Below are 14,633 nucleotides of genomic sequence, written 5' to 3'. Positions count from 1 at the left end.
GGGAGTGCAACAGAGCAAACATGAGGGGTTATAACTTGAAGTTGTCCAACTCGCACAGATCCACACACAATGTAAAACATAAATGTTGATGCCTACACAAGACAACCCAGTGAGCATCAGCTGTGGGTTCAGCATCAAGACAGTCATCCAGTAGCTGATTGCTTATTAAACATAATATCTAATTCCTCAAAGCATTTTTTTCTTTTGCTGATGTGCTAATTAACATATTAACATCTAAAAAGCTTTCTAAAGTTTAAGCATTGTTTGCGGCTTTCTAAAAGAACTTGACGGAATAGTCAGTGTCACCAAAACCATTATTTCCCACATCTTTCCCTTATTGTAAGAAATAACCCTAAAAAAGAAATGTCTCCTAAATGCGTGACACTATTAAAAGTATGCACACCTCTATTTGATATGCTGCACACTCACACACTATGTGAGAGAGTCAAGACAATAATTTTTTTTTTTTGAAGATTTGTTTGTTACAAATCTTCAAAATAGTACAAGAGCATGCTTTAGAGTGATCAGCCTCTGTTTTAGGCTCTCATGAAGATGCTTCATAGAGAACAATTTTGCTGGTCTTTGAGTCTAGTCAGAATGAAAGACAGTTTTTCTTTTTTAAAAATGTACCAATTTTATCGTTGAAAAGGTTGTGATTTGTCAGGACGCAGCGCATGTTATGATCTCTAATGTCGAAACATCACCTGCTCTAAAACAGGGTTTTGCCTTGTTGGGTTTAGGCAATAACATAACTTGTTCAGGTTAACAAATCAAAACTACTGGGTTATGGTTAAAAAATGAAGTAAAATAACCCCATCATGGTTAAACACGTCTGTACTGTGCTGCGGTCTATATTTTTACACTATACGTGCTCATGCTAAGTTTTCCTAATAATTTGCTAATATCTCCTGATGTTCACGTACCACATGCCTCCTCCTGCTTCCACATTAGGGCTCTTCTTTGAACTAATCTGTGAAACACATATACAATGGCAGTGGAGGAAGAGTGGTCATCCTCATATTGACCTGTCCCTGGACAAGCCACTGAACCTCGCTTTGTGTCAGTGTGCAAGTGTCTGTATGATGGAGAAAAAAGCACTGTAAGACCATATAGACAAAGTAGTGATATGTGAGTAGATGAATGTTGCTTGTCATGTAAAAGCGCTTTGAGGGCTCAACAAGGGTAGAAAATCATAGTATGAATGTAATCTGTTTACAATCGAACGGACATCCAATCCACTTTCATCACCGGAGCGGCTGTAGCTCATGAAAAAGAGCAGTGGCTCTGTCAATCGGAAGGTCAGCAGTACGACTCCTGGCTTCCCCAGGCCTCATGTCGAATTGTCCTTGGGCAAGACACTGTATGTTATTGTGCAGAACAAAGCTCTGTGGAGCATGTAAAAATTATACAGACTCAGACGTGCTGTATGAGTGAATGTGGCAAAGTTCAAAGCAATAAGTGCTGTACAAGTACGGTCCATTTATCCACCATTGCAGGTGGGTGTGGTCAGTAGTGAACACTGCCATCTCTATTGTTAAAGTTACATTTAGGAGAAGGGCTTGGGAACCTTTAGAAAGAAGTGCGGGAGAAGTTTCAATTTGGGTCAAAATATTTTAGTTTAAACAACAAATGTCGCTGGTCTGCAGAAGTGAACACAAGGGGAATGTTCAAATCCTCACAAAGTCATATCCTTTCACTGCACTGCAGACAGATGTTGGGTGAATGTGTGGGAACTTGTCTATTATCAAAATCTCCTCACACCGGATGCAGATCCAAATGCCAGTAAACATTCGTCTGAAATGTTACAAGCACTCCCACAGTGGAAACAGATGTTGGTATGATTAGGCAATGCAATTACAGTTGCAATAGAACTTCTGTGTACCCTTTACATTGCGCTTCCAGCCAATCGGGAATCGTAAATTGCGGGGCTATAAAAGCATTGATGCATTGCAGCAGCCAGCCGGTGAGATGGAGCAGTGAAGAGTCTCTCCAGCTGCAGCTTCTGTCATTATGGCAACGCTCCACACCTCGTCGCACCACAAAGCACTTTTCCAACACAACAGGGGAAGAGCATCAACATCATATCAAGTGTGAGCACCAGCACAGAGAGAGAGCAGAGTGTCAAGAGTCACAGAAGAGGAGAAAATGGACTGATAGATGGCAAAGGGAGAAGGCAGTCACAGAGGACTACAGGAAGCGTGTCTCTGTGTTTGTCTTCACTTTGTTTTCTTCTGTTTCTCGCTGTCTCTTTCTCTCAGAGCTCTTTAGTCCTCCCCTGCCTCCAGGGGATGGGGATTATGGGAGCCTACGTTACGTAGCTACATTAAGCTTTCAGGGGAGAAGGTCAAGGAGAGGCAAGACAAAAAAAGAAAGTCTATCTTCTCTCTATGTGTGACCCACTTTATCTATTCCTCCATCTCTGTTATCCCTTAATTTCCTGCAACCCCACTTGTTTCTCACTCTATGAAAAGTTCAAAATAAGTTCTTTCAGGTTATATTCCTCACTATCACATACCTTTTATTTTTACAAAAGTTAGTAAACTCAGTTCCAAAAGCAGAAATGTAGTTCATTTCCTTCTAACCATCAACTGTTCATTTATTTATTTGATCAGTTTTGACTGTGCACATTCACAAACAGAACTAAAAATGGGCCAGATCGAGCCAAAAGGCTTTCATCTGTGGTCCCTGGATCAATGTTACAAATTCCTCCTAAAAACAGAATGTGAAATCATGATAGCATCATATAAAACATTACACTAGACAGAATACAAAAGAAAAACAGAATTTTAAAATTTTAACACACACAAAAGAATACAGTGACAGGTGGCTACGAAGAGCAAAACTTCTGAATTTTAGTGTCGACAGAACAGGAGAACTATTTAACCATTTCGAATAGGCTTGAAAATGAATCGTAAGTATCCAGCTCTTTTATTGTTGCTGGGACTGATCTGGGGCAGCTTTTACAGTGAATGCAGACTGACCTAAAGAACTTTTTCTAAGGGGGATGACACAGTGTCCCTGTTGTTGCACCTCATGTAAGTCTATATCCTGTGAGTCTATATTCATGTCTATATATAGATATAAATCTATATCTCTGTCTTATATTTATAAACTGTCTGAGCGGAGGACAAATAAGGTCACATGCAGTCTTATAGATAAGACAAACATTTGCATAATTAATAATCTTTTCCCAGTTCAGCAGGTTGTAAGATTTTTGATATTGAGCAAAGATGAAAATTAACGGATTTCTCCTCCTGCTCTCATGCACACATCATATCTCTTTTCACTCTCTCCCCTTCCACCATAGCTCCATCCCAGTCACCAGAATAAACCTTTGACATTTTATACGTCAACCCCCAATAGATGGGATCTTAGATCTCAGACTGACTCCCAACCTGTCATACATTGATGTATTTTCAGAAATGCGAGGTTTTATAGAACTATTTTAGCACTTATTTCAACCCAAATGGGGGTCTTTTCCTTAACCGTAACCAAGTACGACCCTGATCCCAAAAAAGTTGGAAAGCTATGTAGAATGTAAGTAAAAACTGAATGCAAGGATTTGCAAATCTCATAAACTAGTATTTTAATGGAACTAGAAATAGAGTTTGTCAACAGAACACAGAGAGTGTATGAACAGTTGAACTTGAAATATATTATAGTTTCATGATTAAATAGCAGGAGTTATACAAATAGTAGATAAGCTAATATATTTCATGACAAAGTTGTTCACCAGTTTGAAACATATTTCTATTAGGGCTGGGCAACGATTAAAATTTTTAATCTAATTAATCACATGATTTCCCTGATTAATCACGATTAATCGCATTTGTACGCATAATCCAAAAATTAATCCAAAAGTAGTGTATAGCTTTTAGGTTTAGTTTTATTTTAAATGTGCTGCCATATGAATGAAAGTGCCATAACATTTGTTGTGCAAACACACTGTTAACATCAGCATCTTTCTGTAGTTTTTATGTAGAAGCCTCGCTCCACTGTCTGTTTCCTTGAATGACTTGCTGCTATCAATTGTATGTTTTGCCTTTAAGTGACATTTTAGACTGGAACTACTACGGTGAGAAGACAATTCAACTTGGCAGTGTTTACAGATGACTTTGGTTCTGTCGACTCCGCCGTCTGGAAGAACTTTAAAATGAAAATGGCAGAGTAAAAGTTCCGTACCCTTCTCCATGTTTGGTGGATCCGCCGATTACTTTCTTTTCCTGTTCCACAGCAGACAGCAGCAGACTTTTACAAAATAAAAGCCTGCGAGCAACAGACTTGTACAATAATAAAAAATAATAATACAACGGGTGGTCCGTGGCATAGTGGGTTGAGCCGGCGCCTCATGTACAAGAGGCTATAGTCCTCGCTGCAGCTGGCCCCGGTTTGAGTTCCGTATTGGACGGCCCTGTGCTGCGTGTCGTTCCCCCTCTCTCTGCCCCAATTTATTTATTTTTTCAATTTAAAAATTTCAAATATTTTTAAATAAATAAATAAATGTGCGATAAAATATTTATCGGCGTTAAATAATTAACGAGTTAACGCGATAATAACGAGTTAACTCGCCCAGCCCTAATTTCTATCATTTGGGTGAGGAAGGCAAAGGGTCATCTTTGCTTTAATGTCTCCATAACTGCACTTGTGTTCTTGCCTGAGTCTCCTCTCCACTTGCAGCTCATGCAAAATGCAATAGTTTCATGTCTTCCTTTGAAAAGCCAGGGTCATCTCAGCTTTATTGACCCAAACATTGTAACTGCAGCTAAAAGTTTTGCATCAAACTTGCTTACAGTGTCAGTACATTTTAACGATGGCTAAATATGTGTAACATGTTCTTACTTTCTTTCTTTCTGAGTTCTGTTAAATAACATGTGATTAATTCTTTATGGACACACTTTCTCAAATTGTCCTGTCATTTCCTCACCTATTTTTTGGCTTTAAAAATAAAGAAGTAAAGGATAAAGTCCTTATGTTCCTTACTGGGGAACAGGCTGTTTTTTGAGAAGCTGTACTAAGTCAGAAGATCAACATATCACAATACAGAAAGCAGATGTAGACAGAATGCTTATACAAGAGAGCATAAGAAATTTTCTCAAATAAACACTGGGAAATGTCAATAGAATCGATCACATATACATCATGCAGCACAAGATTCTCCACACACTCTCACAACTAGAAGCAGTCTAAAATGACATTGAGAGGAGGGCAGAGGAGGCATAACTTGATGCAAAAAGCATAATGCAGAAATTATATAATTCAGATCTACCTCGCGGCTTTGAGCTACTCCACAAATATTAATTGCACAGAACTGGGCTAAATTAAATTAAATAACCCTACAACCACATTATCACTGTATGAAAGAACATACAGTAACTTACATGAGATCTAATACTTGCAGAAAACCCAAAGCAAGATCACGCTTCCTCCCACCCAACTGATAGAAAAGTGCTTCATTGCCCATTTCATTCTCATATACTGGAGATAGGGCTGATGTCATATATGATCCATACAAATATCGTGTAGTAATGTAGTAAAGCTCTGTAATAGCTATTGTTTCTGGTTCATGCTAGTTTTTTAGTAGCTAATGTGAAAAACATCTGCTTAAATGGGCTACTTCTAACAAAAGTTTGGGTTTCTCCAGTTGGAGGACAGTGCATTCAAAGACAAACTCAAGATCAGAATTTTAAATATCAGCATGAAATAAACAGCAAACAAAATACTGGTGGAACATTATCAGCTCATTTATTTCTTCTACTAAGTGAACTACAGAAATGTGCTGTTAACAGCAAAGCAAAAAGAAAGAACAAAAGACTTTGAACTTCCCAATTCTGTGGTACAACAAATGCTGCATGATTTAATGTTGAAGTTGAAAGGAGATATAGATGGGGAGGCTCGACATTTGTGCTCTGAGATAAGAGTGTGATGTACTCGTCCCCTTCAAATCCTAATGGTTCACAGAATTGTATTCCTTTCATTCGGTATTTTTTGGACATTGTGGGCACAAAACAAAGTTGGTAGTGATTTCAGACACCTAAATGTGCGCTCCACAGCACAGAAAAAAACAAAAACGTTTTTAATCATATGCCCCCATTCAAGATAAAGCATACTGTTCTGCTCAATATTACAGCATTTATATAAGTGAAATTACAACCAGTACTATTACAGCAATACTGGAAACAGTTATTATACAAATGTAGCACTAGTAGTAGCATTTCATTGTTAGTCAAAGCACAGATTCAGGAAGAAGAAAAACAGTATTTGTCTCTTCTTTCATGGATCTAACAGGGTTTTCCTCCCGATTCCTCTCACCTTTAATTTATTCTTAGCCTAAGTAATGCACAATTGAGTTGTGTGTTGGTGCACTTCCCTGTGGAGCTGAGACTGGGGTAGCAGCTGTCCCCATCAAGACTCTCCTCCGCGCAGTCATGGCCTGTCTGCTCCTCAGCTAATCACTTCCTACAGGCCTGTGGCGGCTAATGTCATCACCGACGGGCTTGAGAAACTCACAGGATGAGGGTAATGTAGCTACATATGACGATGAGTGCGTTTGTCTGCCATCAGGTACACGTGTGTCTGTGTGTGAGGGGTTGTGTGGTGCAGTTGTGCCTGGCTGGTAGATCAATGGGTTTGCAAATGCCTCAGGTAGTGCAACATGAGTCACACATTAAGGCACACACACACTCCATAACCGCTACCACCTGCCACAACACATTATCTGCACATGGAGTTACTCATCTGTGTGTAACTAGCTAATGGCACAGCGTGGCCCACACCCGTATACATGAAAGTGCCTATTTGTGATGATACCAAATTCACCCACTGGTTTGTTGCTTAAGAGAATACACTGAGCCAAAAAACTGTGATTTTACCCTCCTCTGACTTTGGAAACGTGTCCTTTGTGCCACGTGCAGGATTTTGTGTTTAGTTATGGGCAGATTTTTCAGGCCCGAAAGTGGATTGACTGAAGCGGCTGCCAACTGATATTATTAATTATGAGTACCTCCACACATGCATCAAATTGGTAAATACATTTTGCCATTACGCCCTCAGAGGCTATCCATCCATCCATTTTCTATACCCGCTGAATCCGTCAGTCGGGTCACGGGGGAGCTGGAGCCTATCCCAGCGGTCATCGGGCGAGAGGTAGGGAACACCCTGGACAGGTCACCAGTCCATCACAGGGCCACACAGAGACAAACGAGACAAACAACCAGACACACACACACACACGCTCACACTCACTCCTAAGGACAATTTTAGAGACACCAATGAACCTAACATGCATGTTTTTGGACAGTGGGAGGAAGCCGGAAATAATCCACACATACACAGGGAGAACATGCAAACTCCACACAGAAAGGCCCCCGCCGAACCTGGAACCTTCTTGCCGTGAGGCGATGGTGCTAACCACCACACCACCATCGAGTATTTGAATTATGACAAACAGAAATAAATAGAAAGACTCTGATAGCTACAATCAGTGGATTGTAGCTATCAGTGGAATCTGGTCAATAAATAACAAGCAGGGGGAAAAAAGAGGATTCTAATTTTAGAGCAAACATGTATGTGTGTTTATATGTATGTATAGATTTTTTTCTCTCTTTTTTTCTCCGACAGTGAGAAATAGGGTTCACTTACCTTGTATACAGAATAATCTATTTATGAATAATTGAAAAACCTTATTTTCATGTAATGTTATTGTTATGTGTTGTTGATGCATTATTTTCATCTGCTGGCAAAAAGACTTAATCACTGCATCTCATTTTCCACATGACTGCATGTCTCCGTTATTGAAGGTTTAAGGACGAATGGAAGTTTACAACATATAGAGTGTTATGGTATGTCGAGAGATTAATGTAATCAGTTGAGTTTGTCCCCAAGATTAATTAATTTGTGACCTTTTTGTTCTCTGCAAGATTTCGCTTCCACTTACAAAAAAGCTCAGGTGTCCAGAACAATGACTAATCTTTGCTAATATCCATATGTAACATTCAAGAGGGTTCATTAGCAACTACTGAAAGTAGCTGACGTTCAACCAGCAATACTAGTGTTCCCGCATCAGGCAGATGCACAGCACGAGCAAATATAAATGAACAGCTCTATCGGACAATAGATCTAATTATTGCTCATCTCATCAAAAAACGGTTTGCTTTAATTTGATTCCAACATTTAACAAGATTTTGGATCCCGACTGCAAACATTTACACGCATTCAGCCACATCAGCATCTGTAAAGTGGAAAGATCTAGCTCACAGCGACTGTCGCAGTTCATCCTAGAGATGATCAATAAGGTTAAGGACAGGGCTGTGCACAGGTTAGTCATGTTTTTCCATGCCAAACTGAGAAAATGACTTCTTTGCAAAAAGGGTCATTGAAATGTTGGAACAGGAGAAGACCTTTACTCAAATGCAGCAAAATGTTAAAAGCCCAATCTTCTAATGCATGCTCATATTTGAAAACAACCACAGACCAAAATATCACAAAATATGGAATTACACAGCCGAAGGTGAAGGTTAATACAAAATCATGGCTGCAGACAGACAGACACAGATATGAATAAGAAACGAGACAGGCAGTGTGACGGTGCAGCGAGGCATGTAAAGGCAACTGGTGCCGCCACAGTGCTCCTTGCCCCCGCGGCGCTCAGAGCAAAATGAAGCTGGGGAGAGGGAAGGCGGCAACCAAGACAAGATAGTGAAGACAGCTATGACTGACTAGAGCGAAATGATGCCACATGAAGGGAGAAGACAGAGAGAACAGAGAAGTAGGGCGAGGAAGAGGGAGGATAAGGAGTACGACAAAAATGTGACAGGCAGATAAACAAGAGAATGTCAGATGGTGCATTTAATCCACTGGGTGACTGCAGCTTTAAACAACCCCCTCCATGATGCTTGCCATGCTTACCTGGTGCCTTTGTGCCTGATTATCTGCATATGTGTGCACACTCCTGCCTCTATGTGAGTGTGTTTTCTTCTGGGTGGCCACATGTGCTGCATGTGGGCCTCAGAGTGCGCTGAGGTGCAGACACAGCACATCCCACTACTGCTTGTGCCTTTGCTTTTGAGTGTGTGGCCTCTAACAAGCTGAACATTTGTCAACAAAACAGAAAGCTGTTGTTGTTTGTTAGCAAGAGAAGAGAGGCAGAGGTGGCCCAAGGACACACTGCCTGATATATAAGCTAGGTGTGTGGTGTGTGTGTCTGTACTATGTGTGTCAGCAGCTCTCACTGCCACTTGATTTGGCTTGTTAGTGCTACTTTTGGGAATCGTGAGAGCCAAGAGCAATCCAGTGGTTGTGCTTGATGTAGGCCATTTGATGCAGGGCACATTTTGCCTGGACCCAGCCCAGTAAATTATCCTCGTGTGTTTGGGATTTATAAGCCAGCCAGTGGTTTTCTCTTAGAAGTTAAGATACAGGTTTTTTTTTAATTTTACAGTTTAATCAAATATCATAAAACAAAAAATGATCTTAGTTTTATTCAAACGACGTACAAAAAATAAGAAAATATGTAGACCTCTTTTCAATTGCCAAACATCTTGAGGATTGGGTGGTGCTAAGAACTGGGTTTGATTTCTTTCTTCTGGACCTGAATATATTATCCTTTAAATTTAAAACAGATCCCACAGTTTAATTTTAGTTGTCACAAGTACCAAAATGATGAAGGCTGAAATCTGCTTTGATTACAAATTACTTGGAAATCTGCATAGATGAAAAATGTACAACTAAAGCTGTGATGCACACACTGATTTGCAGGCTTGTGCTGTTCTGTGGACTGATAAGATTACCAAAACAGCTCAATAAGTCTCAAGTTTCATGCATGTTTCAAAAATCTTCCCATGACCTCTTACTTGAAAAACTGGATAGATCTCAGGACTGCAAGAGATACCAGACAGACGAGTTGTTTTTTAATTGTAATATTCGTAAGAGTGAAGAAATGTGCTCAGAAAATATTGCAAGAGCTACCCTCACATTATGAATTTAAAGCTCTTGGCAGTCTCTTTAAATGTATTTGCAGCTAAACTGAGCACATTGTGTATTTATTCGATTAAATCTCTAGGGATTTTAACCTTGAAATAGATGAACAGTTACGTCATACACACTCGGGACAAATTAAAGGGAAAAACTCCTTTTCTTTTGTGGAACAGCTTTAGTGTTCTTTGGCATTGATTCTGCAAAGTTTCTGAAAGTCTGCAATACCAGGCAGAAACAGTGTAGGTGTTTTGATGAAGATGGGGGAGCAGATTATCAACATCATTTTCTGTAAACACTGCTACTTTATAGATGGAGACGGGTCCAATCAGGAGAAAAAGGGGTCATAACATGATAAAGTTGATCATGACACATTTACAGAGAAAAAGCAAAGAGCTCAATCTATCAGGGTTGACATCTTTCCACAGTTCAAAGTCAGATACTTTACAAATCACACATTTTACTTTTTGAGACTCACAATGCAGAATAATATGTCTGGCGCTCCTTCAAATCCCTGGAGGAGATACTGTGATCAGAGACCATTAATGGCATTCACAAGAATCCAGTGTGATGCCTTTATTTCAGGATCTATAATGGCTTCTAAAACGTGTTAAGGCTACCAGTTCTGGGAATTTAAGGGAAATATTTGTCTTTAAAATTAAATCAAGGCAGTCTGAAGCTCACTGATTCTTTATGAAGCTTTTGATGGTGCAGACAGGCTAATGTTTCAACTATCTTGCCTCTCAGACTCAAGGTGGACAAAAAAATGTGGCAATCAATTATAGACAACCAAAAACAAGTGTGCATAAGCCACTAGTCAAACAGCTGAAACTTTTGAAAAGCCTATTGGATATATACAACTGTGGGGCTTAGCACAATACGTATTAAAGTCCAACATCCCTAGTCAGAGAGATAGAGGTAAAAAATTACACCTTTAAAAGGTGACATATGCAAACATGACCAACCATGTCATTCATTAGTGCTGGAGGGTCAACAACATCAACAGAAAACAAAAAAGTCCAACTTCTCTCTGACAAACAGAATGTAGTAAAGAGTGTTAACATCTGGCATCGATGGCATTAAAAAGAAATCATGACTAATTCAGTTCTTCATGAACACCAAAGGGCTCCACTGTATTCAAAGTATGGATACAACACGCCTCTCTATGAAACAATAATGATGTCGCCATCTATTGAAATTTTTTTCTATTCCCCAAAATTTCAGTGATGCTGCGGAGCCGTGGTGTAATCCATGTAGTTATCACAGTCTTATATTCAGATATGCAAATCTTTATAGCTGTTATTGTTTGTCCTGCATAAACAAGAGCACTAGGACATTTCATCATATGTATGAAGTGTGTGCTACTGCAGTTAATGAAGTATTTAGTCAAGTGTTTTTACCAGTGTGTGGACGTGTTGAAAAAAATAAAAAAAACTTAGAACACTGCGCACAGTGGCCACAGAAGCCTGTAGGTTGTTTTTAAGGTTTTTTTTTTTACTGTCAAAATGATTAAATCTATCAAGAACCTTATGAGAATGTTGTAATTACAAGGGGAGCAGAGCTACTTTTAACCAGAAATGGATCACTTTTGAGAACATGCCAGAATTTTACCCCACCTGCGAGTGGTGAGTATAAAGATTGTGATAAATTATACACGGTTATGCCAAAGAATATGGATTATTTTGTGGTATCATAAAATCTTACGAGAGCCAGTATAAAAGTCATGATGAGTTATTCTTCATGACCTCTGTGAATCTCTCCTACAGAGCAGCGAGTGAGCGGCACAGATGGAGGAATGGAAGGAAACCAATGGCAAAGCCAGAAGGAAATGCAAGAAGTTAAAAGGATGGGCTGGATGAAAGAGCGAGGAGGTGGAGTAGCAAATTGCACCATGATGGGAAATGACAAAGCACTGACGAGTCATTGCTCTGACAGCTGCCATGGCTCAGAGTGAAATTGTTAAAATCTGGTTAAATCTTCTGAATTATAAACTCCTGCAGTAGCACAGTGAGTGCTGCAACATGCTGTAATAGGTTTGAAAACACTAAGATCAAGACTAGCCTTCCAGTTAAGTGTTTGCTGCAAAGGTTCCATTGCTTCCATGGTGAGATAACGACACCTTGGCTCAACCCCAATTATGAGAGGTGATCTCTAATTGGTTTTGTTCCACAGGGCTCAGACAATTCCTCAGACTCCAAATGAGCATGTGAATTTAACAGTGTGTGTATATTTTAACCACGGATGCTGCCTACCCACAAACAAATGGAACTCACTTGAAGCTTTTTTGTGATCTCCATGTCTGGCATGGAAATGCACCATGCTGTTGATTAACAAGCTTTTCGACCTTGTCAAATCAAATTAGACATGAATAAGTGCACTGCAATATAAGGACACCACACAAAGATGCGCTCATCACACTATCCGGAGCAGTCACCACGCAAATGTGTAAAAGGGAAGTTGTGAAGGCCCAACCATTCCCAAAACTAGATGGCTTTTTTTCTCACGTCACCTGAAATAGCACGTGCGCCTTCTAGCGGCTGTTGGGTCTGTGCTTTCGTGCGCGTGTATGTTAACCTTTTGCAGAGAAAAAAAAAAACAAAAAGAGGTGACTTACGGTAGAAAATGTACTCTGTGTAGCTGGACCAGATTTTGTCCTCTGTATGCTGGTTGACAAACGAGGCTGTGACTGACGAGTTGCAGGCCACCATTTGGAAACCACACTCCGACAGCATGTCAAAAGCTCTCTCGAGGTGCTTAAACTTGAGGTAAAACCGGGAGGTGTACCGATCCGGGGTCCTGTCCGGGTCCCTGCTCTCGTTCAGAGTCTCCCCAAACACTTCTTTAGCAAGGGCCACCCTGCCGCATATTAGTATCCGAGGTACCCTCCTGAACTTGGCGTCAGTCTGGCTCTCTCGGCCCATGGTACACGACCCCCGGTACCCCACCGTGATGAAGCCGCTCTTTCTGTCCGCAGGGACGAGAGAGGGTGGGGGGCACTGCCGGTGGTCGCTGCCCTGAGACCCATCCTCATAGTCGCTGTGGAAGTAGTCGTCCGGGCTGTGCTTGATGATATCCTCAGGGGTCAAGAGCTTCACTAGGTCGGGCAACTGGAAGTACTCTGCCTCTTTCTTGAGCCTCCCTTTCTCGGGAAAGTGGTCCGGGAGGACGACTTGTTTATCTCGGAGGTAGTCCAACACATATCGGAATAAAAACCCATCCCTGTCGATGAAATAACGACCCTTGGGGTCCCTGGCTAAATCGTTAGTTGCGTCTTTCTTGGAGGAGAATAGCTTACCAAGTAATGAATTTGGGGTGCTCACCAAAGTTGAGTGTCGCGTGTAATAAACTTGACCCCCCACGTTTAATTCAACAACATCTGGAAAACTGTTCTGAACTGATCCCTGGTCTTTGGGGTTAGTCCTACAGTTTCCACTCAGCGCCATCGTTTCCGTCATGAACAGCAACACACAGAAAGCACACCTCTTTCCACGGCAAGTCTCAAAATGATGAATGAAAAAAACTGTGGATCGGCATCAAAAGTTGTGCGAACTGTGCCTCCTCTTCTTGTCAGTCTCCAACTTCATCTTACAACAATCTGAATAAGCATTTTTTTTCAATCCACCGACATTATAACCAATCGGTATTGACAAGCTATTTAAAATGCGGTGAATGGGATAAAAAAAAAAGGACTGATGGGTAACTGGGAGGTGGTAAGAATCAATGCTGCGGGAGAGGAGAAATGTATCCGGGCGCATCAACGGCTTACATTAGTGACTGTAAGACTCCCATCGCCTGTGGGAAAACAGCACTACCTGGGGATGATGGGATGATGGAGGCTGAAAGAAGCTTAATGCACCCACTGAAAAAGAAACTTGCCTCACATACCGTTTTTTCTCCCAGGAATATTTTAACAACAAATACAGGCTAGATCTTAACCCCACACGCGCTCGCCAGCAGAAAAGCGAAGAAGGTTGAGCAACTTATTTCAGGATGTAGTCCGAACAGCTGAAGAAGGTACCGATGCGGTGTTTTCACTTTTCTTTGCTCTTCAACTTCTGTTGAGCACAAAAGATTATTTTTCTGGGCTGCGCAGACTCACAGGGGGAGGTACATTTCCTTTCAATGTAGAGAAACTTCTCAGATTGTCACCCGTCCTAGTGATTTGGACTGTTATCAGTCATTACGGACATGGCTGGTCCACACATACACACACACACACACACACACACACACACAAAAACCTCAGCGAAAAAAAAGAGAGAAAGAAAGTCCCATTTGCTGTTGTTAAGCGATGTTAAAATCCAAATTCTCAATCTTTTTTTGTTCTTTTTCTTTTCTTTCAAAGCAGCTGCAGAGAGAAGCTGCTGCTGACTGCTCTTACAGGGAGCTGTCCGCGGTGCTGAAACGAGCATCTCAACACCCTCCTCCCCCCGTCTCCTCACCCTCGCTTGCATGCACTCGCGCCGCCTCCCCTTCCCGACAGAGTTGGGTGGTGTCTTCACGAGCAAAAAACAAAGAGAGAGAGAGGGAGAGAGAGAGAGAGAGAGAGAGAAAGAGACAAAATGATTTACTTGTGAGATCATGTACTTCTTACTTTATTCAGCACATTTGAGTTTCTTACATAAATGTATATAGTGAGTAAGATTTTATCCATGACAGCCAAA

The 14,633-nt window shown here is 40.9% G+C and overlaps 1 protein-coding gene across 1 annotated transcript in view; it reads right to left on the bottom strand.

Annotated features, from left to right (window-relative positions):
- The window catches only part of kctd16b (potassium channel tetramerization domain containing 16b), a 111,282-nt gene extending 96,855 nt beyond the window's left edge, over window positions 1–14,427 (bottom strand). Inside the window, exon 1 of the mRNA XM_075486730.1 lies at window positions 12,584–14,427. Within this exon, the coding sequence (XP_075342845.1) occupies window positions 12,584–13,424 (841 nt within the window). The 5' untranslated portion in view covers window positions 13,425–14,427. The remainder of the gene's footprint in view (window positions 1–12,583) is intronic.
- Between the last annotated feature and the right edge of the window lie 206 nt (window positions 14,428–14,633).

The sequence above is a fragment of the Odontesthes bonariensis genome, chromosome 16, assembly GCF_027942865.1.
Source record: "Odontesthes bonariensis isolate fOdoBon6 chromosome 16, fOdoBon6.hap1, whole genome shotgun sequence".
Taxonomy (NCBI): domain Eukaryota; kingdom Metazoa; phylum Chordata; class Actinopteri; order Atheriniformes; family Atherinopsidae; genus Odontesthes; species Odontesthes bonariensis.
This window is presented reverse-complemented; position numbering and strand designations above follow the sequence as displayed.